General features: G+C 37.1%; 3 protein-coding genes across 6 annotated transcripts in view; 1 reads left to right on the top strand and 2 right to left on the bottom strand.

Annotated features, from left to right (window-relative positions):
* LOC107877549 (LEAF RUST 10 DISEASE-RESISTANCE LOCUS RECEPTOR-LIKE PROTEIN KINASE-like 1.3) overlaps window positions 1-6,531 on the top strand; it is a 14,466-nt gene extending 7,935 nt beyond the window's left edge. Inside the window, exons 2-7 of one of the 4 annotated variants that reach the window (XM_016724218.2) lie at window positions 1,260-1,291; window positions 1,373-1,491; window positions 1,575-1,716; window positions 1,943-2,064; window positions 2,181-2,292; window positions 6,051-6,531. In XM_016724218.2, the coding sequence (XP_016579704.1) occupies window positions 1,260-1,291; window positions 1,373-1,491; window positions 1,575-1,716; window positions 1,943-2,064; window positions 2,181-2,292; window positions 6,051-6,394 (871 nt within the window). In that variant the 3' untranslated portion in view covers window positions 6,395-6,531. Of the gene's footprint in view, window positions 1-1,259; window positions 1,492-1,574; window positions 1,717-1,942; window positions 2,065-2,180; window positions 2,297-6,050 lie in introns of all 4 variants that reach the window. The other 3 variants (XM_047415101.1, XM_016724219.2, XM_016724217.2) reach the window with 3 other exon arrangements.
* A 1,831-nt stretch (window positions 6,532-8,362) lies between these two features.
* Window positions 8,363-15,692, bottom strand: LOC107877548. The gene is made up of 13 exons (XM_016724216.2): window positions 15,538-15,692; window positions 15,325-15,435; window positions 13,464-13,609; window positions 13,095-13,378; window positions 12,902-12,978; window positions 12,778-12,801; window positions 12,605-12,692; window positions 12,400-12,508; window positions 11,983-12,179; window positions 11,765-11,909; window positions 11,566-11,690; window positions 11,373-11,475; window positions 8,363-9,215 (listed from the first exon to the last, which is right to left on the bottom strand). The coding sequence occupies exons 2-13, from the start codon at window positions 15,432-15,434 to the stop codon at window positions 8,908-8,910; spliced, it is 1,716 nt and encodes a 571-aa protein (XP_016579702.1). The 5' UTR covers window position 15,435; window positions 15,538-15,692; the 3' UTR covers window positions 8,363-8,907.
* Window positions 15,693-17,126: 1,434 nt separating this feature from the next.
* Window positions 17,127-25,409, bottom strand: LOC107877550 (calcineurin subunit B). Its single transcript, XM_016724220.2, has 6 exons — window positions 25,263-25,409; window positions 22,988-23,112; window positions 20,750-20,846; window positions 20,509-20,618; window positions 19,368-19,442; window positions 17,127-17,336 (listed from the first exon to the last, which is right to left on the bottom strand). Exons 1-6 carry the CDS (start codon window positions 25,330-25,332, stop codon window positions 17,286-17,288), a joined length of 528 nt encoding a protein of 175 aa, XP_016579706.1. The 5' UTR covers window positions 25,333-25,409; the 3' UTR covers window positions 17,127-17,285.
* Window positions 25,410-26,189: the final 780 nt, after the last annotated feature.

The following is a 26,189-nucleotide window of genomic DNA, read 5'->3' as shown; positions in this document are numbered from 1 at the left end:
CATCTTACCCCCCAGACCCCACTAGGTGGGAATATACTGGGTTTGTTGTTGTTGTTGTTGTTGTAGTTTTTTTAGTATTATCTTGTGGCTGTAGTATTATCTTATGGCTAGTGGAGTTAGTTTATTTTGTAGATTGTACTAGTTTAGATGCATTTATGTTTTGTGTTTGTTATACTGCTATCGGTCCTAAGCCGGGGGGTCTATCGAAAACAGCCTCTCCACTTCATCTGAGGTAGTGGTATGGTCTGTGTATACTCTACCCTCCCCAAACCCCACTATGTGGGAATACACTAGGTATGTTTGTTGTTGTTGTGATGTTGTCTGGTTCAAAAAGAGTGACCGCAACTCCTTAATTTCAACTTCTTTTTAAAACGGAGGGAGTAATATTTTGTTGTATTTCTATTCTGCTACTATTTTTGGTGTTTTTGTTACTATTTGCTGTTTCTTGTATTTTCATTATCTCATTTTTCTAGACTTCTTTTGTCGCAAGCTTAGGGTCTCTATAGTAAACAACCTCTCTACTTCATTTTTATGAGGTAGAGGTAAGGGCTCCGTACACTACCCTCTTGGACCTCATCGTGTGCGGGATTACACTGGTATGTTGTTGTTGTTGTCATCTCTCGTGTTTATGTCAATTTGTCTCTTCTTTTTCTTCAAATGAGATTATTACCAGGAAGAGGTCATATATTTAATGGTGTTAGAGTTTTGCTTGAGCTGCCTTAATTCTTGAAATAGCTGCATTGCTGGCTGAAAGTTTTGTCTTGCACTCTAGCAAGTACTTATTGTTAGCAAAGTGGTTTACTATTAAATTTCTAAAGAACTCTATCAATGAATACGTTAGTGATTGAGCATATAATTTTATATCTTTTAGTAGTATGAGAAGGAACTTCAACTGCGTCTTTGCATCCGAATCAGATTCTTCAAATGGACATCAATTTTTAAAAACTGGCGAACGTGATTTACATGAATTCTATTCCTTTTAAGTTACTTCATTAATCCCTCTGTGATATAATTCTAGTTTGTATTTATAGTTATTTTTAGCGCCTCATATATTTTCGTTTTCTTGCTTGCGCCTTTTTCTCACTAAACTATTGAAGCACAATTGGTTCAAGCCCTGATGACCTTGGTACCTTTGATTGGATTAAATGGTACCGGCTCCAGATTTCTAGCTGACCTAGAGATGGCCCAATTCACAAGCTAGACATCCACAATATTATTATTTCTTCTCTGAATGATCTTCTCTGGTTGCCAAATTGCAGTTTCGATTTCTCCATTGAGCCAGTCGTAGATGGTAAGGTGAAGCATTGCAGCTGCTCTGAGTTGGACATTATTACTAATTTCGAGGATTCTTTAATCCAAAAGACTCTTACAGGAAGACTGTTCCGTGGCACCATTGTTGAAGGATCTGTAAGCCGACCTGCTATTGTAAAGACATGGGATTATCTCCTTCCTATGGAACTTGAGAATGGTCCGCGTCTGTATAAATTTTGTGTATGTTTGCGAGATAGCTCTGAATTTTATTTCTTTCTCTATTTGTTGTTGTTGGTCAAATGATGTCACAGGGTCTTTTGTAGGATGAGATCGAGTTATTAACAAATGAAAGAGCAAATAAACATCCAAATTTGGTGAAGTTCTACAAGTGCTGTTTCGATAGGAGGCTGGCAGTTGTCTATGATGCAGAGTTCACTAGAGTCTTGTCAGACGTTCTTCTGGATGGTACTTACTAGCTCGAGCATTATGTTGAACTATGTTGCCTGGACACCTCAAAAATGTCAATGGGTGCATGTCGGATTCTCCAAAAGTAGTGTATTTCTAGAGAATCCGACGCAGGTGCGGCATCAAAAGTGAAGAGTCCGCACAACTTAGATGTTGAATGACTGTTCTGTCCGACTTTTGTGAGCTTTCTAGCGCATCCTTTATGTTTTCTTTTTCTTGTTTGCAGATGACTTTGGGTGGGATAAGCGGATTAAAGTGGCAATCCAACTCGCAGATCTCTTGTCATGGTTGCACAAGAATGGGATTGCAGTTGGCAGCGTTACTATTGAATGTATTATGATAGATGATGTGAGTTTGAATCCTTGGTTGTTTTCTTGACTTTTTATTTCCTTTAGATATCTGAAGATAATTACACGTTATTCCATTGGTTTCGCTTGATGGAGATAATTTTTTTTGCCTTGCAGGAAGTAAACATAAAAGTTTTTGACTTTGGTTACGTATCAAATCATGTGAATGAAGATACTACAATTTCTGCTCTAGTTCGTGTTGGCCAGGAAGCTCCAGAGATTTTCAGTGGCATGTGTGCTCATACCTGAATATCTTTGATAATTTCATGCTATATATTAAGTTCTTTCTTATAATTTTCTCTGTATTGCATGATGTAATGCTGTTTCTTTGAGGTCTAGGTTTCATCAGTTAAAACCCACCATTTTTTCCCATCCTTTGCTTTCTTCCTTTTGCTATTCTCTAACTGGAATTGTTAGTTAAGAAACTGTGATAGAAGACCTTTATAATTAAGATAAACGTAAAATAGTCAAATGACTAGGAATGAAAAGTCCCTAGACGGTCCCATAACAAGTTATATATGTTGCAAGCTTGCTGCATACTATAATTTTATGCACCAGCTTGACGGTAGTGTTAGAATCACCTTAATATTCTAGAATACATGTAAGTAGCAGGTAGCTTAATTTGCTTCTGTTGTAATTAGGTATTGCTTTCCTTAAACCACAATAATCCGAGGGAATAATTAAGCTGAGTTCTTTTATTTTTTCCACCACTTCACACACCTGAACTCTTGTGATTTCCAAGTGCTTGAGCCTATTTATGCGTTTCCGTACCTAGTGATTATCTCCTTCTCCGATAAGTATCAGATTGCTTTGCTTTGCTTACTCTTGCCTTGATAGATTTCTGTATCACCACCGTCGCCACCATCTTTTCCTTGGAATCTTCACATAACATTAGCATATGGCCATCCTCAATAGCTGCAATGTTCGGAAGTTTTCATACTTTTACCTTTGATGAAGTGATACTTCGGTGTTTTCTCCTACAACGTTTTGGATTCTCTCCTCAAAATCATACAATCCTTAGCTTTGATCTAATTCTGGAATTACTATATTGAGTTTTCTTCCTACCTTGAACAGTCAATTACTCAGTGTACCCAGAGCGTTGAAATTCTGGTAGATATAGTAATGATAAAGCTATTCTCTGTTCTTACATCTTCTATGAATTTCCCAGTCCCTGCACTCGGTAGTTTCATCACTCTACATGTCGGAAGCAAAATGTTTTGGCTGCCACCTATCTGACTGATAAAGCTCTTCCTTCTTTTGACCAATGTGTATCTCTGAGAATTTTGTGAACTTGTATCTTCGATATCAAAGGTTTTTCTTCCCGCAATGCGGTACGGATTTCTCCTTCAGGATTGAAGGTCTGATAGCTTGACTTATGTTTCCAGTCATTGTTTCCCTAGGGTTAAGTTACTCTTCAAGTTGAAACAGTTGGCTTTCGTTTGAGAAGTTGAAGAAACGCAGTGGATATTATGCAAATAGTGGAGGATTGAAAGAGATGCTGTGCATGTGAAGAAAGGGAAGCCCGTTATTGGAGAAGTAGGATACTAGAGAAGAATATCATATGTTTGTTAGGACTGAAAATGAGTTTGGACTTGGAGTGTCTAATTGGGAGGTCGTTAAAAAAATGTGAGTATGTTTCCAAGAGAGGAAAGGAGAGGCCATCTTCCATTCTTTGCTATTTTCTTCTACGTGCTTTCGTGCATTATTAATTCGGGATGCTATAAAATACACTTCCTTTTGTGATTTCTATTAGTTGATCCCTCGTTTTGATATCTCATTCATTTGGTGATCTGTCTCGGCTAACACTTAGAGGTGGGAGAATAAACCAGAAAAATCTGCTGATCCGGTTTATTCTGTTTCGTTACGATTCTTAAGTTTGGTGGTCAGTTTCAAGGGTTAACTGAAAACTGTTGTTCTTAAGATGCCCAAAACTAAATGCCCATACTGTGAAGTGTGAAGCCTTCAGTGCTTCCACCCCAAATCTAACTTCCTAGGATTCCATCATATTTCCTGTAGTTACATTAAGTATCACCAGATGATTTCAATTAGGTAACTTGACCTCAACAGGCATCTATGCCCTCAAACTTTGGGTGTGCGCAAGTAGGCACTTAGACTATCATATTGAACAAGTAGGCACTTAGACTATCATATTGAACAAGTAGGCATACACACCGTACATGATAAAACCAATTACGTGATTTGCCATGTACTACAAAACTTCATTAGCTCAGTTACCAAAAAAGACCAAACTAGTATCAGGGAGCTAACAAAGTTCTAAGGGGAATCTATGGGTGAAATATTATGCGAACTGTATAGTTACAAAAGACATCTAGCCTTAGGGAGTGATTTAAGAGTTGATAGACCATCAAAACATCCGTTGTTCCTTTCTGACCATACACACCAAATGAAACTTGCAGTTGTCATCTTCTAGATTGGCTTGATGGCCTTACCAGCTATTCAATTGCACCAGCATTCAAAGGCCTCTTTCGCTCTGTCATTACCCAATTAATACCAAATATAGACAAAAACCAGACTCCATACTTCAGCATCGACTGTCCCAATGTAAATAGATGGTTGTTGAGACTCGAGGCTCTGTTGGCACACGTAACGTCTTCTAGCAATCTGAAATTTTCTTTTCTCAAGCTTGTCTTGAATGAGGCAGGCGTCATGAAGGGCTGTCCAGAAGAATATGATCTTTGATGGGAGCTTAGTCTTATCAACTCCATGGCCAGTTATCAAGCACTTCGTTATGAGCATATGAGTTTGCAGTAGCCAATTTTCACAGAGTATTTACCATCCTTGTCACTGCCTCACTCCCACATTCAAAAATTGAAGGTGGCGGAAACAAGAATGTTGCGTTGGATGTGTGGACTTACTAGAGGGGATAGAGTTCGGAATGAGATAGTCCGGGAGAAGGTGGGAGTGGCGTCGCTGGAGGACAAGATGCGGGAAGGAAGGCTGAGATGGTTTGGGCATGTGATGAGAAGGGGCACGGATGCCCCAGTTCGTAGGTGTGAGAGGCTAGCGTTAGATGGCTTTCAGAGGAGGAGAGGTAGGCCGAAGAAGTACTGGAGGGAAGTAATTAGACATGATATGGAGCAGCTACAGCTTACTGAGGACATGACCCTAAATAGGAAGGTGTGGAGGTCGCGGATAAGGATAGAAGGCTAGGTCGCATGCGTGGGTTGTAGCTAGTAGTATAAGAGCTCATGTATAGCTGGGTTAGAAATCCCAGGACTGTGTCCATAGGTGGGGGTCGTACTGTCCGGATGCCATATTTCTTATCTCTTATTTCATATTGCGCTTATTTATCTTATTTCGTATTGCTCTGATTTCTATTTTATTTTTAGTATGTCTTATTCCTTTTATGTTATGCCACCCATCATGCTTAATGGTGCATTACGCTCTTGCTTACTATTCTCAATCTTGAGCTGGGGGTCTATCGGAAACAACCTCTCTACTTCTTTGGAGGTAGCGGTATGGACTGCGTACATTCTACCCTCCCCACCCACCCCAGACCCCACTTTGTGGGAATACATTGGGTTTTTTGTTGTTGTTGTTGTTGTTGTCACTGCCTCACTCAGCCTAGCAGCTGATTCTGCAATGACCCTCATGTTTTTATGTATTTGGATGAAACAGAAAAGAGCTACTGAAACGACATCCAAATTAAAAATTATGGCTCGAGCTTTCCCCTTGTGGAGAATTTTCACCACATTTGCTGTTTTATATGGCATAATATTTTCTTTTACATCGTTCATCTGATGTCTATTTTAGTAGTGTATTATCCTTTTGAAATGCTTTACTTGAGCCGAGGGTTTATCGTAAACAATCTCTACTTCCTCGAAGTAGGGGTAACGTTTGTGTACCCTCCCCCCCCCCCCCCCCCCCCCACAGTGGGATTACACTTGTTATTGTTGTAAGCTCTCTTTTTTTTCAGTACTAAGAGCAGTTCTGTCTTCTTACATTTTCTGGATGGATTATATATAGGTACGCGGACGATGAAATCTGATGTTTATATATTTGGCCTTCTACTGCTACAACTGATAGCCAATAAGGAGGTTATTTGTGACGGTCCTGATTTTCTGGAACAGAGAGCCATAAAGGAGGCTAAGCGCGGTAAAAAATATCTGGTTCGTGAGTGCTTCAAAGAAGTTGATCATTCAACTGCATTTGAGATCACACTTCTGGCATTCCGCTGCTTGCATATTGATCGGCCAGACTGGAGGCCGAAGATGGATTACGTTCTGAATGCTTTGACAGACTTAAGGGATCGAGCAAGGGGGGAGATACAAAATAGAGATGAAATCGAGAGCCAGAGAGCCAGAATATAATAACTGCTACCGGTTAGCTATGCTTTTTACTATCATAAGTATGAACTGCATTTTAAGCTACTTATGATGATGGAAACTCTTTAGAGATGTTCTAAATCTTTAAGCCAAGCTATTGTAAGACATTCTACTTTTCTTTCTCTTTTTTCTTTTGTGCTGCTTATTCCCTTTCGAGTTAATTATCTTGTGGTGCGCTTTGATGTTATTTGTTTGTTATATTGTTATATGTCTGAGCCGGGGATTTATTGAAAGCCACCTTTCTACTTCATGCGTACATTTTACCCAGCCACCTTTGGATGGAAAGGACAGCTCCAAGGAGCTGTCGGATGTCAATCTCTTTTCTTTTATGCTGCATGCAGCGACCTTCCATCGGCATGTTATTCGCTCTGCTACAATGAACGAACTAAATGGCAGGCCACCGAGAGTGACCTTCCATCGGCATATTATTCGCTTTGCTACAACGAACGAACTTAATGGCAGACCATCGAGAGTGAGTGAACGGCTAGCCAAAGCTTCTCATTTGGAGAAAAATTGTGGTGGAAATGCGGTTGAAAGCTGAAATGAGACGACAGACTGAGTGAAAGAAGTTGCTGAAAGTAAAGCCCCTTTTATTGTGTTGGGCAACATGGGAGTACGAACTCGGTTCCCCTACACCGCATATATTGTATCCTACCTGACCTAATCATTACTCATTAGCTTTTTATAATGATCACTGTTATTACTCCTTTCATTTATTTTGTACTTGTCACACTCATTAAAGAAAACAATGACGACATGACTGTTTTATCATACTACCTCTATTAATTACTCCCTTTATTTCTAGTTACTTGTCATGTTTTATTTTGCATGCTATTATAAGAAAAACACGAACTGCTATCAATTTAGTACTCTCCATACCAAAATATTTGTCACATTTTCTGGTTTGTATTTCCCTTGAGAAAAACATTAACTAGATGTTACTTTGACTAAATTATCCTTATTTTGTAAAATGACAAAGTATTAAGCTAGTGGTTGGCCATAGATTTTCAAATATTTTTGGCTAGTCATTTTTGGGTGAAGTTTCACCATGTATTTGGTCTAGTACTTGGGAAACATATTTCAGAGAATTTGGATTATTTGTGAAAAGTATTTTTCTAATAATACAAATTATATGGCCAAATATTTATTTGCCTATTTTTTTTTTATTTGCCTATTTGTTTTTTCTCAAAAACTACTTGCGACCAAACGAGTCCAAAGAAATAGTTAGTTTTGATAAGCCTCTTATCTGGCTTTGTGGGTTATTTTTTCTAAAAATTATACAAATACACAACTTATGTTTTCAATATTACAAAAAATGTCAACTTCCTAAACATATTACAAAAAATTTCAACATATACATAGAATGCTATATATATGTCAGTTATGTTATGTATATTAATAGGGAGAGAGAGTAAAGTAATTAAAAAAGTGGAAGAGAGTATAATTACTTTCAAAAGAATTGGTACTTATGGATGATATACATAGCCATCAACTAGATTTCTAGTTATGAAAAGTAGTGGAACCATTTATGCTGAGGCAAGTTAATGTTGTAATGTTTAGTGGATGTTCCTGAAGTTGACGATAAAAATGAGGAATTCTCTTATTATTAAATGTTGTGGGTAAAGGATAGTCTACTACTTAGAACATCATACTTGGAGCCAGCGGCGGAGCCAGGATATTCACTAAGGTGATATGAACTAATTAAAGGGAGTTCAACATCTAATATATATACATAAAAAATAATTTTAACCCATACATATATAACATAATTCTTCGCCGAAGGAACCCCTCGGCAAAGGAGTTGGGTAGCTCCGTCACTGCTTGGAGCTTACATCACAAAGCAGCTAAAAAATGACCAAAAATGCCCTTTAGATAAGCAGGCATGGCATGTCTTGAGTCTCCTGTCTGTCCGCTGCTTCTACTGCCACCACTGTGACTTCTTATATAGGAACAAGGGATAATACTCACGAAAATATCTGAACTTTAACTGAATTTTCAGTTGAGCATACTGAACTTTGCGGGGGTCCTATTACCCCCTAGACTTTTTAAAGTGAATTTAATTCTCCCCGAAACTCTATACCCAGATTCGACACTGGCGCGTGTATATTTACACGTGTCCAAGTAGACAGATATATGACATTAAAATACGAAAAAAAAAGAGTCTTGGGGGTAATAGGACTCCCACAAAGTTCAGTATGCTCAACTGAAAATCCGATCAAAGTTAAGGTATTTTCGTGGGTATTATCCCTAGGAATAACTTGCAAGTTTCCCTCGTGCAGCTACTGGAACACTATAAGGCAATGGTATAACCCAACTTCTTTCGGTTCTGGCTCTTGGAGCTGTGAAAATCAAATGAAAGTTATGATAATAATATTAACAGACTTTTCCTGGCAAGTGTTAATTATTATTACATAATCTCAAATGCTTCCGAAAAGTTTTCCCAAAACTGAACCCAATGCTCTGCTATCAAATGCCTGAAGACAACATGATTGTCTGTCTTAATTTTCTTCAAACAACTCTTGAAATTTCTGTAGAATTTCGAAAGCTGAGGGGCGTTGTGATTTCATTGAGACACACTTCGCCGCTATCCTAAGCAGTTGCTTGGCATTGTCTAGTTCATCCCTTAGACATTCCTTCACTAGTTCCCCGAGATCCTTCTCTTCATCAATGTATGCATCTATCCTTAAGCTGAAGTTTCTGCCGTATGCCTGCTTGCCACGCTCACTCTGGAATGTGTTGACCTCATCCGTCAGTAGTTGGAATGTGATGACCCCAAACGCAAATATGTCACGTGCGTGGGTGGCAGCTGGTAAATATAAGGACACAATAAGTGAAGAAGATCAACCTCAAGTTTCAAATGATGAGAGAAATACAACATTATCAGTTTCAAGAAAGAACAAGTAATGAGGAAGAATTTCTTGTTTGTTGCTACTACTGAGATGAGAGTAGACTTTAAGCTTTTGACGAAAGTACCTTTATAATAAAATGCCTCTACGGTCCTCAACATCCATACTAAGCCAGCCCCTATGTTCTTTGGTAAGGTCTCTGTAACCATCATTTTCTTCGTCAAAAATTTTTCTGAAGTTGTATTCCCATCCAGGTCTCTACTTGATACAAGTCAGATGGTCGCCTTAGCTTTCGATGACATAATTCAAAGTCACTACGTGAAGAATCAAGCTTTGGTCGCATGCAGGGCACGGGATCATACTTTGAGGGATCGTTTTGAGCATGCCGTTAAACAAACCCGAGTAGAAGATTGCTTGGAGCCTTGATGACTCGGGTTTGGATACTTAATGGATCATGGTTTTGGGCCATCTTCATTAAGGGCAATTTGGTTCTCATTAGGGTTCATTTGATACTTAGTTGTTTATGGATGTAAGACTCGAAACATGGTAACACCTTTAGTTGTAAGGCTTGGAATAGCCACCAATCCGAAATGAGGGCAACAAGTGTGGATATCACTTGTGTTGCAATGTTGGCTTGATACGTTGGTGTTTAAAGGAGGTAAAATTCCTCTTGTGTCAACGTAGGAGTTAGGTGTTTGTCGTGTGTAGTGTTAAGGGTCCAAGAGTCCACCAATTCTTGGGTTCTTAAGATTATACCTTCACTTGTCTAACTATCTATCCCTTTTGTTTATGTTGTAATCGTTTGTTTGTTGTTCTTGTACTCCAACCAGGGAGGTTTTGTTATTATTACCACATTGTTGTTATTGTTATCTTGTTCATCATCTTGTGTTGTACAATAGTTTGGTTAGGCTGATTTGGTGTAATAAACACCTTATTCTCTTCTTGTTGTTGTGTTCTTGGGAATCCGAGACTTGGTCTCCAAAAGGGCTCACGGTTTTCTTCAAATTTGTGGACTGTTTTGGACTGATTTTGGTGTTTCCAAGTTTCTGTCGTTATCGTATCACTACTCCCCAGTTTCACTAAATAATTTATCATAGAAAACTAGTATATGTTCATTTATGAGTATTCCGTTTTCCTCTAGCCTCCCACCCCATATGAAGCAGAATATTCTCTCTGCTTTTGAATCATGTGAAAGTGTTGAAAATTGATTTAGGTACTGCAGTAAATTTTAATTAATAAGTTGTTTAGAATTAAGATGAGTTTACAACAACAACAACAACAAACCCAGTGTATTCCCACCTAGTGAGGTCTGGGGGGGTAAGATGTACGCAGTCCATACCTCTGATGAAGTAGAAAGGCTGTTTCCGATAGACCCCCGGCTCAAGGCACGAGATACCACACAAACATATAGTGCAGCACAGAAGCAGATTACATAACATAAATACGGCACCCATAAGTAATATAAAGCAGAGGAAAGCAGGGAAAGCACACAGATTCGTAATACAACATGGAACACGGAACACGGAACACGGAATTATGACAAGAATAAAACCCCCACCAAGTAGTTCCCTACACTAGCGACCCGAACTGGCCCTAATCCTCTGCCGTAATTCGCGTCCTCCAGAATTAAGATGAGTTTGAATTTTAAATTTTAGATTAGGTTGTTTTAGTAGTTGAGATATTTTAGGTTATTTTGAATTTCAAATTATGCATATTCTGTGTTTCATGTAGGCTATTTAAAGCTCCTCAATGCTTAGTAAAATCATTGAAAGCTAGTGAAAGCCATTGAAAGCTATTGAATGATTTCAATCCATTGAGTCATTTTAACCCCTTTTCGCTGTCCCCATCTTTTAAAAAAAACAACACAAAGAACCACCGTGGAGTGGTGTTGTTCGGGGAAGGGCCCCACCACAAGGGTGTATCATACGCAGCCTTACCTTGCATTTCTGCCAGAGGATGTTTCCAAGGCTTGAACCCGTGACCTCCTGGTCACATTGCAGTAACTTTACCAGTTACTCCAAGGCTTCCCTTCAGTTTACTGATAAAGCATATTTATATTAAATATGATACTTTACCAAAGATGTAAAGGCTACGAAAAAATAATGTTTAGCTCATACCATATGTGTTATCATGGTAAAGTGGGGTTCCGCTGAAAGCTCCTGAGACTTTTTCTCCAGAAAAGCGAAATGACCCAAAATCACACAAGACTGGGTTATCATCCAGCCAAACGACACATTGACAACTATTTTAATGACAAATATCAAAGAAGTATGTATCTCTTGTATAAATATGATCGCAGAAGCTCTTGACCTCGTCTAATAAGATGTTTGCAGGTTTAAGATCAACCACGCAACCGCATATGCTTGCGTACAACAAATGTAAAGCATATGCTATTCCATTTAATATTTTTATAATCTGTGCGCACGGTATATAACCTGGAAAAAGAAAATACTATGTAAGCTAATAAACATTCATAAAGTTTAGAAACGACAGAGATATAACAAAATACCTTTCATTTTATCATGCAAATTACCACCTGAAACCCACTTCGTAACAAGAAAAAACACGCGTTTGTCGTTGAATTCTCCAAAACCTTCACCCACTATTCTAATTGTATTTGCAAATGGCATGTGTATCAAAACACCTGCCTCATTCTGCACAAAGGAATTTTTCACTTAAAGAAAGAACTCTAGCAACTGAAAGATGCAAAAGATATTGTTGTACTACCGTGAGATGACCAAGTGAGAGATTTCTGGAGACTTTAAATGCGTAATCATTTTTGCTCAGCCGCCACTCATTTCCGTCCTCTAGTATGGACACTTTGTAAACATCTCCATGGGATCCCGAATCTTCAGGACGTACTCCCGCCAAAGTAGTAGCTAGCAAGCTTGGATTTCTCTCGAGTGTGAGAGTGTAATCTAGGGCTATTCAAAACTTAGAGCTATTAATATGAGTTCAATATTTACTTGTTAATTGACAGAATTGTAATGCCATTTGATTTTTTTTCTCTTTTTTCTGGAAACAGGTAACATTGTTTCCTTCGAAAATGTCATTGTTCCGCCTCCCCAATGACCTGTTGGGGCCCACTTAATGTAGAAGTTCATTATATTATAGTGATAGAAAATAAAAATGTGTTATACTTACAGCGGATTGGTTCTGCAATGAACCATGCGGCCATAAAATCAGTGTGTGCCCGGAGTGGGATGCATCTATACAGTATTCTACGAATTTTTGTGGTATAAGCTGATGATACCTATTAACATAAATAGAAGGAAACTTAATTACATCTATTAATGTAAAGAAAATAAAACTCATTACTAGGTTACATTGTAACAAAATGTGTACGTACATTTCCCAGTGCAAAACACTTCATGATAAGAATCGCCGGAGCTGCTTGTTTTACATCCAAAATTGATAAAGAAGATATCTGTGTTTTCCTGAAAAAAAATGAGAAAGTAAAAATAAACAGGGAAAAAAATTATTTTTTGTTTAAATAAAGGCATGATAAAAACACAAACTTACTCTGTTATATTTAATTCCTTCATCCTATAAAGAGGACATCAAAAAAAAATAAAAATAAAAAATCAACAAGTAATCTAGAAATAAAACAAATTTAATAACGGAATAAAGTATTGCAAAGACTCACAAGTATTCCAGAAAGGTTTTGCTGCTCTGTATCTCCTTAGACAAAATTTTACATGCATCTTCCGTCTTTTGTATCAACTATGAAATAAACGGTGTGATTTACAATATTTTTCTCTTGGTTGTGATAATCTACTGAAAACATTTCAATTTTATTATTTTTAACCAAGCAATTATACAATTTTTGAAAAACTTACTGCTTCTTCTATTGCTTCATCATCGTCCAAACCTAACCACATTTTTATGCCACCCACAGCATTTGTCACCCATTGTGTTTGGGGATGACAAATCCGTTTGTACCCAAACAAGTATGCATTGTTTATAACTCTGATCGCATCCAACATTTGCGGAATCTTGCTTTGAATTTTCTCACTTATAAGTCCTAGTGCAGTGACTTTGGGCTCCAATAACAGCGATGAGGTACTATTATTCAAATCATCTACGCTATAGTAGACATCCTTTTGAATTTCAAATCTTGGAACTGCAGAAAAGGAAGCATTAGAAACTATTTCAAATTGATTAATGAATCAAGAAATAACTGGTCACAGATGGATGATTGACTATACCTTCATCATCATTAATGAAGTTCGTTTGAAAATCAAAGTTGCCATTAGATGAAATCTTCCGAGAATTCAAAAGAATCAGCAATGATATTGAGTCGGGACATGTGCTTATTATTGACGAAATATTTGATTTGCGGATGAAAAGTGACCTGGAACAAAAAAAAATTACCTTATATTAGGAAAAAAAATATACTTTGATAAAATAAAAATCTATACACTGAAACGGAAAGATGGTTGGTATTACAAATATCCGATTCAAATAGACAAAGAGATTGGTTGAATCAAAAAATTTTGGTTAAAGTTCAATTTTTTCTGAGGGCAACTCAAATTGAAGAAAAATATGGGCCTTGGTTCCTTTTATTTGCACTATGTTTTATTTATTTTTGTTTCTAATTGGTCAGAAGCTCATTTACCTTGTAAAATCATACAATTACCTCATGGGGAGTTAGCAGCACCCACGAATCATATACTATTCCTTTACCTTTACTCACATCAGTGGCATATTTCTATTCGGGTCTTACAAAAAAGAGATTAGGGTATTTCGAAAAATATATTCAACCAACCCCAATTCTTTTACCCATAAACATCTTAGAAGATTTCACAAAACCTTAAGTTAGTACCTAGTAGTATAATAGGAAGGGATAAATACCTCAAGATACCTAAAGCTTACAACAACAACAACATACCCAGTTTATTCCCACATAGTGGGGTCGGAGGAGGGTAGAGTGTACGCAGACCATACCACTACCTCAGGTGAAGTAGAGAGGTTGTTTCCGATAGACCCCCGGCTTAGAACCAATAACAATATAACAAACACAAAAGCGAAGTCCAAAATAAACTAACACGGCTAGCAACAAGATAATACTACAACCACAAGATAAAAATAAGAACTATCTAACCAAAATCATAGACTTCACACAGCACCACGAATAAAAACTACAGACAAAAAAGAACGCTTCCTTATTGTTACCGACGCACTCCCACCCCCTAACCCTCTACCCTAATCTGCATCCTCCACACCTTCCTATCAAGGGTCATGTCCTCCGTAAGTTGTAACTGCTCCATATCATGTCTAATCACCTCCCTCCAATATTTCTTCGGTCTACCTCTACCCCGCCTAAAACCATCAATAGCTAGTGTCTCACACCTCCGCACTGGAGCATCTGAGCCCCTCCTCATCACGAGCCCGAACCAACGTAACCTCACTTCTCGCATCTTATCCTCCACCGAAGCAACTCCCACCTTTTCTCGAATAATCTCATTCCTCACCTTATCTTTCCTGGTAAGTCCACACATCCATCACAACATTCGCATCTCCGCCACTTTAACTTTTGGATATGGGAGTTCTTAACTGCCAACATTCCACTTCATACAACATAGTCGGCTGGACTGTCACTCTGTAGTACCTTCTTATCACCTAAGACTCCCGAAACGAGCCTCCATTTCAACCACCTTGCCCCAACACGATGCGTGGCATCCTCGTCAATCTCGCCATTGCCTTGTATCATAGACCCCAGATACTTCAAACTCTCCCTCTTCTGAATGACCTGCGAGTCTAGCTCCACCACCACTCCATCCTCCTGCGACAGCTCACTAAACTTACACTCCAAGTACTCCGTCTTGGTTCTACTCAACTTATCATAATACAGAACTAGTAAATAATATGCTTCTTTTCAATATGAAATTTGTTTCATCGTCTCCTCCCTCACCAGTTTCTTTTTCATTTCTAAAATTTATTTTTTAAAACTTTCAACAAAATTTTCTTACCCCTTCCTCTATCTCTACCCCTACCTACGAACCCACAACACCTTTTTTTTTTTTTTTTTTTTTAAAAAAAAAAACAATATATGAATAAATTACATACCCTGAATCTGGAATTTGAGCTACTTGCAGGAGAGCAGGCCTACTTTCCGGTATGTACCGGCGAGTTGGTATAATAAATGGTGGAGCCGTCGGAGGAGGCGGAAAATCCATCCTATAGAGATGAAAAAAAATCGAAATAAATGCAGAACCATAATACTTGTAATCGAATAAGAATGAAAATGGCAACTCAACGAAGAACAGTAGAAGAAATTACTTAGCTCCGGCGAAGGCTTATGGACTTAGCAGCTTAATTTGGGAAGTTTAGAAACTAATTTAGTTTAGGGAAAAGAAAAAACAAAATTAAAGATTAATCAATAATTAATACTGTAATAACGGATAGCCTAATGAATATACTACTTTGAGTATAAAATGGGAAGTATAAAAACTAATTTAGTTTAGGGAAAAGAAAAGACAAAATTAAATAATAATCAAAATTAATAATAACGAAATCTATAATGTGATAGCCTAATGAATATACTACTTTTAAGTACTATAAAAATAGTAATAATTTATATCATATATTTCTTTTTTATTTCATAATCAGTATATTTAATGATTTGTTAAATAAGTTTTGTTGATAAATTCTTATAATTATTAGATTTTTTAATCAAATAATTTCATAATTTTTTTTTAAAAAATATTATTTATGAGGAAGAAGATATTATTAGAAAATTAAAATATATCAAAAAGCTATAAGTAATTTGATATTTTATATAATGACATAATTTAAAATATTTGATAGTTACGCTTCTATGAAGATTATAAATAGAAAAAAATATTGATATTTTTATAAAATTTGCAAGTATTTGTTTTTTTAGTTATAGCTAAAAATAAGTTTATTTTGATATTCATTGAGTTTAAATTTTCCTTATAATTTTAGTGGCAATAAGTTTTGTTAATTACATTTTTTTAATCTTGTAGAATCATTTGAAAAAAAAAAAGAAGAAGACGTCAATGCTTTCAAGTTTATATTATAACTAGTGAATTTATCCGTGCTTATGGTGGCTAGTAGATTTCAAACAAAGTCATAAGTTACTATTTTGAATAAAAAAAAAGTACGAACTTACAATAACTAGGTGTTTCAGGTTCCCTCATTTGAACCCCGACCAATCAGATCACACACTGCATGCCCATTCTGAGGTTGGCGGTCAGAACAGGATTTTCTCCTTATCGAGGACTCGAACCCGAGATCTCTGGTTAAGGATAGTATGTATGCAGACCTTACCCCTACCCTTGTAGGAGGGGATAGAGATGTTATTTCCAATAGACGCTCGACTCAAAAGAGAAGTATTCAACGCATGGCTGCAATATAGGTACCAGATACACCAGGTAGGTGGGTGTGTTTGGTACCCACATTGAAGCCCCGACTAATCAGATCACACCATACAGGGTTCATCCTGGAGTGGCGGTTGGTCTGAACAAGATTTTCTCCTTATCGGGGGCTCAAACCAAGATCTTTGGTTAAAGGTAAGACGTATGCAGACCTTACCCCTACCTACCCTTGTAGGAGGGGATAGGGAAGTTGTTTCCGATAAACGCTAGGCTCAAAATAGAAGTACTCAAAGCATGGTTGCATTATGGTGTAAAGTTCCAACCATTATGATGTGAATAATTAGATCACGCACTGCAGAGCTCATCTTGGGGGTGGTGGTCAGAACAGGATTTTCTCCTTACCGAGGGCTCGAACTTGAGATCTCTCGTTAAGGGTAATAATGTATGCAGACCTTACCACTACCCTTGCAGGAGGGGATAGAGAGGTTGTTTTCGATAGATGCTCGGCTCAAAAGAGAAGTACTCAAAGCATGGTTGCAATATAGTGTAAACTTCCAACCATTATGATGTGAACAATAACATGAATTACACACATACTCATCATAATTCATAACAGGCAATATATTAAATCAAACAGTTGAAAAGGAACTTTTGTTTTTAACTCTTAGGGTGGTACAATTACATGCTAATTCAATCTACTGGAATTTCAACTTCCATCTTCAGACCAGAGCTGCCAAGAATCTGCAAAAGATAGCAACTTTGTAAATTAATACGTCCAAATTTCCAAGTGAAAGCTATTTCTTTGCACTTTCCTCATCCGTTGATTCGATGATATGGATCAAAGGCATGGTACAACATTGATTCCGACGAGTAATGATCATGTAATGATGCAAGCGACAGACGAAGGAGTTAAACAAATGAACATGACAAGCTGTAGAATTTGCTGAGGAAGTTTAAATGTCAAAATGTTCGAGCACCTGCCAAATTGTTGTGACAACGATTACTCATCAAAAGTTCTCTTCTCTCGACCGGATGGACCTATGTCGCTAGAACAGGTGAGGAAGACCTCCACACACGTCCTATGTGGCCTAATCGTACATTTCTAAACTTCTTTATATCGAGGAATGAGGAACTGTACTATTCTGCAGCATTCGTTAAACCTATGTAGTGAGTCATGTAGGTAGGCGTATTATAATTAGGATCATAGATCGGAATTCTTTTCACCTCATCGCTAGCCAGTCGGGATGCTATCTTTCTTCTCCTTCGTCGCTCAACCATCAAAATACGGCATATAACCAACATTAAACTTAAACGAACCACCTATCTGTTCATTTTTTGGCATTGTCCCGACAGGCCAAGACCGATCAGCACCACTTAGGCGTTCATTCATGATACTCTGCTAGGATCTGCAGAACTGATGTAAAGCATAAGTCCTAGAGGACTAGTTTGTTGTTGGCGAGAAGTGGCAAGTATCCCGTGGAATTAGTTGAGGTGCGCGCAAGCAGCCCGAGCACCACTGTTATCAAAAAAAAAAAAAAAAAAGAAGTCCTAGAGTACCAGTGTGAACCTTCTTGCTCTATACAGAACCGATGTCTCCATTCTCCTTAACCGACAGAAACTTCAAAATCTTGCAAGCTTTAAAACAAAGATTTGTTTTTCAGTCTCCGTACAAATTTGTTTCGACAGCAACTGGAACTTAATGTAATTTTCATATCAACTTGTCTACAGGCCCTTCTATGGAGATCTAGCGCCTATCCTCACGCTACCTGCTTCTCCCCCTAAGAGCGTAGGCTCTTGATCTTCACTATTGAGCTAATGGCCAACAGATTAAAAAACGGGCAGCCCGATGCTCTAAAGCTCCCGCTGTGCGCAGGGTCCGAGGAAGGGCCCGACTACAACGATCTATTGTACGCAGCCTTACCTTGCATTTCTGCCAAAGGCTGTTTCCGAGGCTCAAACCCGTGACCTCCTGGTCAAATGGCAGCAGCTTAACCAGTTACTCCAAGGCTCCCCTTCTAATGGCCAACAGATTGAACAGAGAAATCATGGCATGTCTTGACCATTTACTAGAAAGATAAAATTCGTAACCCGTAGATTTAGTCATCTGAAAGTGTTTCAACTCCTAAACCAACGGAGTATATGAACAATATCGGAGTTAAAATTTTTGCAAAGTAATGACTCGTGAATTTGGCATGGGCTGTCTTTTCTAAGTGATTGTATAGATATGCTAGTTTAATCAAGGAGTACTTCGAGTTCACCAGTTCTCAAGTTTATTTTGTGATTTCGGGTTTTGGTCTCCCGAAATTAAAGGAAGCATTTGCAATTCCTTCTCGTCTGCTTTGTTTTGACAGTAGATATGAAAATGTTTTGATCTTATTCAAACGTTCATGAAGTTCAAACTCAACTCACTACACGACGCCTTAGAGGTTTATTAGTTTTAGTTTTCGTTAGTACCGAGCAGCATTACTACTACCTACTAACCGTTTGGCATTTCTCCGTACCTGCTTCCTATAATTAGCTTCAACGTGGAAACTAGAGCAATTGGCATGTCTAAAGAACTGTTAATCAATCTTTCAAAGATGCATTGGATGGGAAACTGTTATAAACCAAACGGGAGAGCCCAACCCAAAAAATTAATCTAATAGGTGGGAGAACCCATTGGCTTATAACCCCCTTAGCATTTCTCTTTTTGTTCCAATGTGGGACATTGGTTCATTACAGAAACTTGCAAGAAGAAACAGACCTCGTGAATGTAAAATGTCCGTTATTTACCTTCAGGAAGTCCGATTGGACGAGTAAAGAATCCTTGCTGTATCCTGCTTCCTCGAGAACACTCGTCAAAACTTGCTGCATAGACGGAAAGAAAAATGGAGTTAAACACAAGGTCAGGTTCGAATGGGAATCAGAATAAGTTGCTAATCCTTTGCTAGGTTGATGAAGAATATGTGAACAAAATGAAACATGAAATAAGACAAAGAAATGTATAACGTCCCCAAGTTCGTTACGGATAGAAATAGAAAAAGTTGTCACCAAGTTTATCGTTAGCATTTTCTACGTTCTGTTTTATATAAAGTGGTGTTCCGACTAACTTGCACACACCTCGACTAATCCATGGTAAACCAAAATATGTATTGGATAACTCTATCTAAAAAGGCTTAACAGATTAGACGAAACCAACTAACTATTTGTCTTTTCTAGGATCGATCGCAAAGCTTCATCATCTTCTTGCACCGAGCTTGTCCTTAACTTAAGGCAAACATACGAAAAGGTATAAGGGCAAATGTATGACACTTTTGTAATGGCGAGGACATGAATGATCCCAACTATTAACGGAGGGAAAATGTGTCCGTAGGTGTATAGTACAGGGGCAATTTTGACCCTTTTCCGTTGAATTAGTATTGCAGAATATACGAGCTAATTTGAAGTCTTGAAGAACTTCAGTCATTCCTATACGACATTATTACATGCAATGCTAGAATAGGGGATTACTCCTATGTACTACTTTTCTTTCCGTGCTTCTTGGAATCATTAACCGTAAAAACAACAAGAACCCCGTATCTGTCTCTAATGTCTCTGCCGGTATCAAGTCCTATAGTCTCCGTTTTACTGTAGTGCAACTATTGGCTAGTTGAAGGATTCCTACATCGGAAGGTTACAAGGTAATCAATACCAATCCAAAGACTGAACGCCTTGACGTCATTTTTCTGAGTATATTTCCAAAACGAAGCAATTAAAAGGCAAGAACTGGGTCTATTAGAAACAGCTTCTCTACCTCGTGACCCCACCAATGGGATTACTGGGTATATCGTTGAAGCAACTAAAAGCAAGATACTAAGAAGCTCTTCCTATTTCCTCATCGTTTTTCATTTCTTAGTTAAGCGTCAAAATGAAAAATATAAAACGTAAACACTACCTCTCTTTGAACCTCGGATATAAACGATCCAGTCAAATCTTGCAAGACCTCCAGCATATCATTGAACGTCACCTTTCCATTCCCATCAGAATCATAAACTCTAAAAATAACTGGAAAAATAAGAAAGAACGGAAGCATATGAGCAACCATTATACAGAAGAAAGTAAAGTCGAGCTCGAAAGAAGATTGGATTTACGCATTTCAAAATAACAATCAACGGCGTAAAATGAAAAATCCTTACATTCAACCTTTTGTTGCAAGCTGGCATGAGCACTAAACGCTGATAAGAACGCCACAAATTCTTTGAAATTTAAACCATCTATCATCCTTAATAGCCTCTGGATCAAGAAAAAGGATGAATTAACTACCCCTTAACGGAACAAAGTTTTATTGCGGCAGAATTTGCCAAAATGTACTTGCGACACGTCAATGCTGGTTATCCACCAAGAACTCAAAGAAGCGATATACTAAAAGAGGAACACGATCAAAATTTTATTTACATTTGCGCCAAACCAGCAGTTAAGAGAAGAGGAGAGAAAGTAAGCCGGAAACTTCTGACTTCAATTTTGAGATAAGCATTCAGTACCCTCGAACTATGGCCAAAGTTGCTACGACACACTCCAACTTCACAACCTATGGCCAAAGTTGCTACGACACACTTCAATTTCACAGGGGTCCTATGACCTCCCCGAACTCAATTTTAGCGTATTTTTGTCACCCTTTTGTGCTAACGTGGCACCTTTATTGCATAAAATAGGGTCCACGTCAAAGGTGCCATATCAGCTAAAAAGGTTGACAAAAATACGCTAAAATTTAGTTCGGCGAGGTAACAGGACCCATGAAGTTGGAGTGTGTCATAGAAAATTGGTCATAGTTCAGGGGGTACTACTAGATGTTTTACTCTTCATTTCTCAACGTTCTAAATAAATACAATTCTTGTTAATGCTCAATGAAAACAGAAAAGGAGGAGAAATTAGGATCGATTAACCTGCTAGCATAGCCTCTCAATCGATTAACCAATGTACCTTTTTAAATCTCCGTTTCATTTACCCTTCCAATTCTTCTCGGTTACCAACATACCTTACATCTCTAGTTCCAGTCTCGGCCAATCATAAACCCCGTCTCATGTAGTTATCATTCACAAACTGGATCATATTTCTATTCTACTTATGTCAAACACTTCAAACGTATAACAGATAATCTCACGTCAACCAGTTGCAGAACCACATTTGTCCAAGGGGAGTTAGTTGATACCCCTCTTCGGAGAATTACACTGCGTTATATATTTTACGTTAAATCCCCTCGGCTTCTTCATGTGTTTAGTTCCTTAAATTTTGGACTATATTGCTCAGACTCTTCAAATATACCAACGAGTTCCAAAAGTAGTGCATTCTTTGAGGATCCAACACGGTGTGGCAACATTTTTGGGGAGTCCGAGCAACACAGATTTTGGATTCCGTTTATTGAAAATCTTGACTCCACCACTGGGGACAAGTCAACCATTTCAACGTAAAAGCAAAAGAACTAGTCAGTGATTACTACAGCATTCGGGTTGCATTTTCACACTTCAGTTCACAAAACTATACAAACAAAATCCCAAAAATAGTACTTAATAATCATATACGGAAAATTAGGTTGATTTTTCGTATGGTCACTTAATTAATAATTATTATCTCATAAACCACGTTATTTCTGGATTCCAATTTTCTTCAACAAAGAAAGTGACTTTCTAAGATAATATTTACAGTATTAGTTAAATGACCATTTGAGAAATCAACAACAACAACATACCGAGTGTATTACCACATAGTGGGGTCGGGGGAGGGTAAAGTGTACGCAAACCATACCACTACCTCAGATGAAGTAGAGAGACTGTTTACGATAGACCCCTGGCTTAGGACATATAACAGTATAACAAACAAAAAACATAAAAATACACAACAAGGTACTACTATAAACTATTTATCCAAAAATCGTAGACACCACGAAACACCACGAACAAGAAACTCCAAGCACAGCTACAAACAAAGCGCTCTTCCCTACTATAACGGCTGAACTCCTACCCACTAACCCTCTACCATAATCCGAGTCCTCCCCACCTTCCTGCCAACTATAAACTATCTATTCAAAAATCATAGACATCACGAAACACCACGAATAAGAAACTCCAAGCACAGATACAAACAAAGCGCTCTTCCTTACTATAACGGCTGAACTCCTACCCACTGACCCTCTACCCTAATCCGAGTCCTCCGCACCTGCCTATCAAGGGTCATGTCCACCGTAAGCTGTAACTGCTCCATATCATGCCTAACCAGCTCCCTCAATATTTCTTTGGCCTACAACTACCCCTCCTAAAACCATCCATAACGAGCCTCTCACACCTCCGTACTCATCACATGTACGAACCATCGCAACCTCGGAAATTATACAAAAGCACATATTTTTATCACGTAATTATCACACAAAACAATCAAACCTGAGAAAGAGGATTGACAGCAAATTCAGGCACTGAAAGAAACTCTTCTCCAGAGATAAATCCACATCCATTTCTATCCAGTTGACAAAACCTTTGGTACAATGAAAGAATTTCCTGCTGTGAAACTATAACCCCAAAACAAAAAAAGTTACAAACTTTAGTAAAAAATAACCTTTTAAACATTGATAATAGAACTCCACTCAACACCAAAACAAAAAGTTACAAACTTTAGTACTCCCTCCGTTCACTTTTACTTGTCAAGATTTGCTTCACGAGAGCTAATTTGACCTCATGTTTTCAAGCTAAATTGAAGAGATAAGCATCCAGTACCGCACGAACTACGTCCAAAGTTGCTACGACACACTCCAATTTCACCCCTAAACTCAATTTTAGCATATTTTTATCACCTTTTTGTGCTGACGGAGCACCTTTATTATATATGGGGCACGCGTCAAAGGTACCACGTCAGCTAAAAAGAATGACAAAAATACGTTAAAATTTAGTTCGGGAGTAATAATACTCCCGTGAAGTTGAAATATGTCGTAGCAAATTTGATCATAGTTCAGGGTACTAGATGCTTTACTCATATTTAGATCAATTTACTATTATAATTAAATTTAGATGTTCGAAAATTACACAAAAAAACACTATAATTTGCTATTCGTTTCATATTAATATGATGAAAAGTATGCAGTTTGACTCTTAAGAATCGAAATATGACAAGTAAAAGTGATAAAAAAGTGCAAAAAAAATTATCCTTTTAAAGATTGATATAAAAACCCCACATAACCCCCCAAACAAAAAGTTACAAACTTTAGTGAAAAATAAACTTTTACAGATTGATATAAAAACCCCCCACATAACCCCAAAACAAAAAGCTACAAACTTTAGTACTAAAACCTACCCTTTTAAAGATTGATATACACTCCCTGCATTTTATTTTACTTCCTCTCCTAGATTTGACACACACCTTAAGAAAATCTTAATTATAGTTATATTTTATCAAATTAATTTTATTAATGATGTTTTAAAACACTAAATTCTACTAATATAGAACAGACAATGCACTAAAGCTCCCGCTATAAATAGAGTTCGGTGAAAGGGGCTGACCACAAAGATCTACTGTACACAGTCTTACCTACTGGTCTCATGACAATAACTTTACTCTAGTTATTCTAGGCTCCAGATAAAATTTGACTACTACTACTTTATGTAATTTAATACTAAGCATAGTATAGCGAAAAAAAGTTGTCTTGATTTGCTAAAATGGGCAAGTAAAACAAAACATATATGTTTTTATATATGGCCAAATAAAATGAAACAGAGGGAATATATGAATTTCATTTTACTATTACTTAATCCAATTTAATCCTAAGCATAGTATAGGTAAAAAGATAACAAAATTGTCTTGATTTGCTAAAATGGACAAGTAAAACGAAGCATACATATTTTTATAAGGCTAATAAAGGAAAAATTACACAAAATCCCATATTTAAGACACCATATTACACAATATCCCTTAATGTTTTAAAAATTATATAAAATCCCGGATTCATATTTATTGGTGATACATATGCTATATGTATCACTACTGTATACATATGTATATACTAGTGATACATATACATATGTATCAGTAGTCCATATGTATCACTGCGTAACATATGTATCACAATTCAAAATTCCGGGATAAGATGTAATTAGCAAACTATCCAGGATTTTATGTAATATTGCTGAAACAATCCGGGATTTATGTAAGTTACTCCTAAATTAAATGAAATGTTCTCCTGATTTGCTAAAATGGACAAGTAAAACAAAACATACATATTTTTATAAGGCCAAACAAAAGAGCAAAGCATCTAGTAGCCCTGAGCTATGACCGAATTTGCTACGACACACTACAACTTCACAAAGGTCCTATTATCTCTGAATTTTAGCGTATTTCTGTCTAACCTTTTTAGCTAATGTGACACCATTTATTTTTATGCAGTAAAAGTGTCACATCAGCACAAAAGGGTGACAAAAATACGTGAAAATTGACCTCAAGGGTGTACTGGATCTTATCTCCAAACAAAACGAAACATTCTCTTTGATTTGCTAAAATGGACAAGTAAAACGAAGCATACATATTTTTATAAGGCCAAATAACATGAAACATTCTCTTGATTTGCTAAAATGGACAAGTAAAATAAGACATATATATTTTAATAAGGCCAAATAAGATGAAACAGAAAGAATATATGTATTTGTATTGACAAAAAAAAATTTTACATACATGTGTTATTACAGTGTTCTTGAACTTCTTCAATGTCATATTGAGTCAACAAGGAAGAAGTATTGCCCATTGTTAATGCAAAAAAATGTGAAATCTATAATAGTGAACAAGAAAATAATGAAAAATGTAACAATTCAATGTTAAAATAAGCATTTTTAGCATTGGTTTCACCAACTTATTTCCAACTAATTCTGTCAGTGCATTTATTTTTGTGGGGACATAACTCATATATTGCACAAAGCTCCCCCAAAGTTTACTATAATTAAATGAGACAAACATCTGGTACTTCCGAATTAGGATCAAAGTTGCTGCGAAACAGTTCAATTTTACAGAAGTCATATTATCCTCTTAATTCAATTTTAGCATATTTTTGTCACCTTTTTATATTGAAATGACACATTTATTATATAAAATGGGGGTCCACATTAAAGGTGCTACGTCAACTAAAAAAATTGACAAAAGATGTCACGTAAACTAAAAAAAATGATAAAAATATGCTAAAATTTAATTTAGGAGGGTAGTATAATCTCGTAAAATTGGAGTGTATCATAATAAATTTGATCATAGTTCAGGGGATGTTAGACGCTTTACTCTAATTATAAAGACTCCTTGCAATTCAATAAGGAGTAGTATGGTAGGATCCCGACAATTTGGTATGTTGGAAAATATTTTTCAAAAAATATTTCCTTATTTTTGCGTATTTGGTTGGACAATTCTTGAAAAATATTTTCTTTAGAAATACAAGTTCCTTAAAAATGAAATAACTGACTTCCTTAATAAAAATAGGAAAAACAAGTTTTAAATTGACATTTTATTTCGTCCCGCACATCCAATTCCCCCAAACAACACCCTTTGATCATCCCACCCCGCCACCCTTGAAGCCCCACACACCACCTCCTACCTCAATAGGCTTTTTTGCTACATATA

The sequence above is a fragment of the Capsicum annuum genome, chromosome 7, assembly GCF_002878395.1.
Source record: "Capsicum annuum cultivar UCD-10X-F1 chromosome 7, UCD10Xv1.1, whole genome shotgun sequence".
NCBI classification, from domain to species: domain Eukaryota; kingdom Viridiplantae; phylum Streptophyta; class Magnoliopsida; order Solanales; family Solanaceae; genus Capsicum; species Capsicum annuum.
The sequence above is the reverse complement of the archived record's forward strand: the minus strand, read 5'-3'. Positions and strand labels throughout refer to the sequence as shown.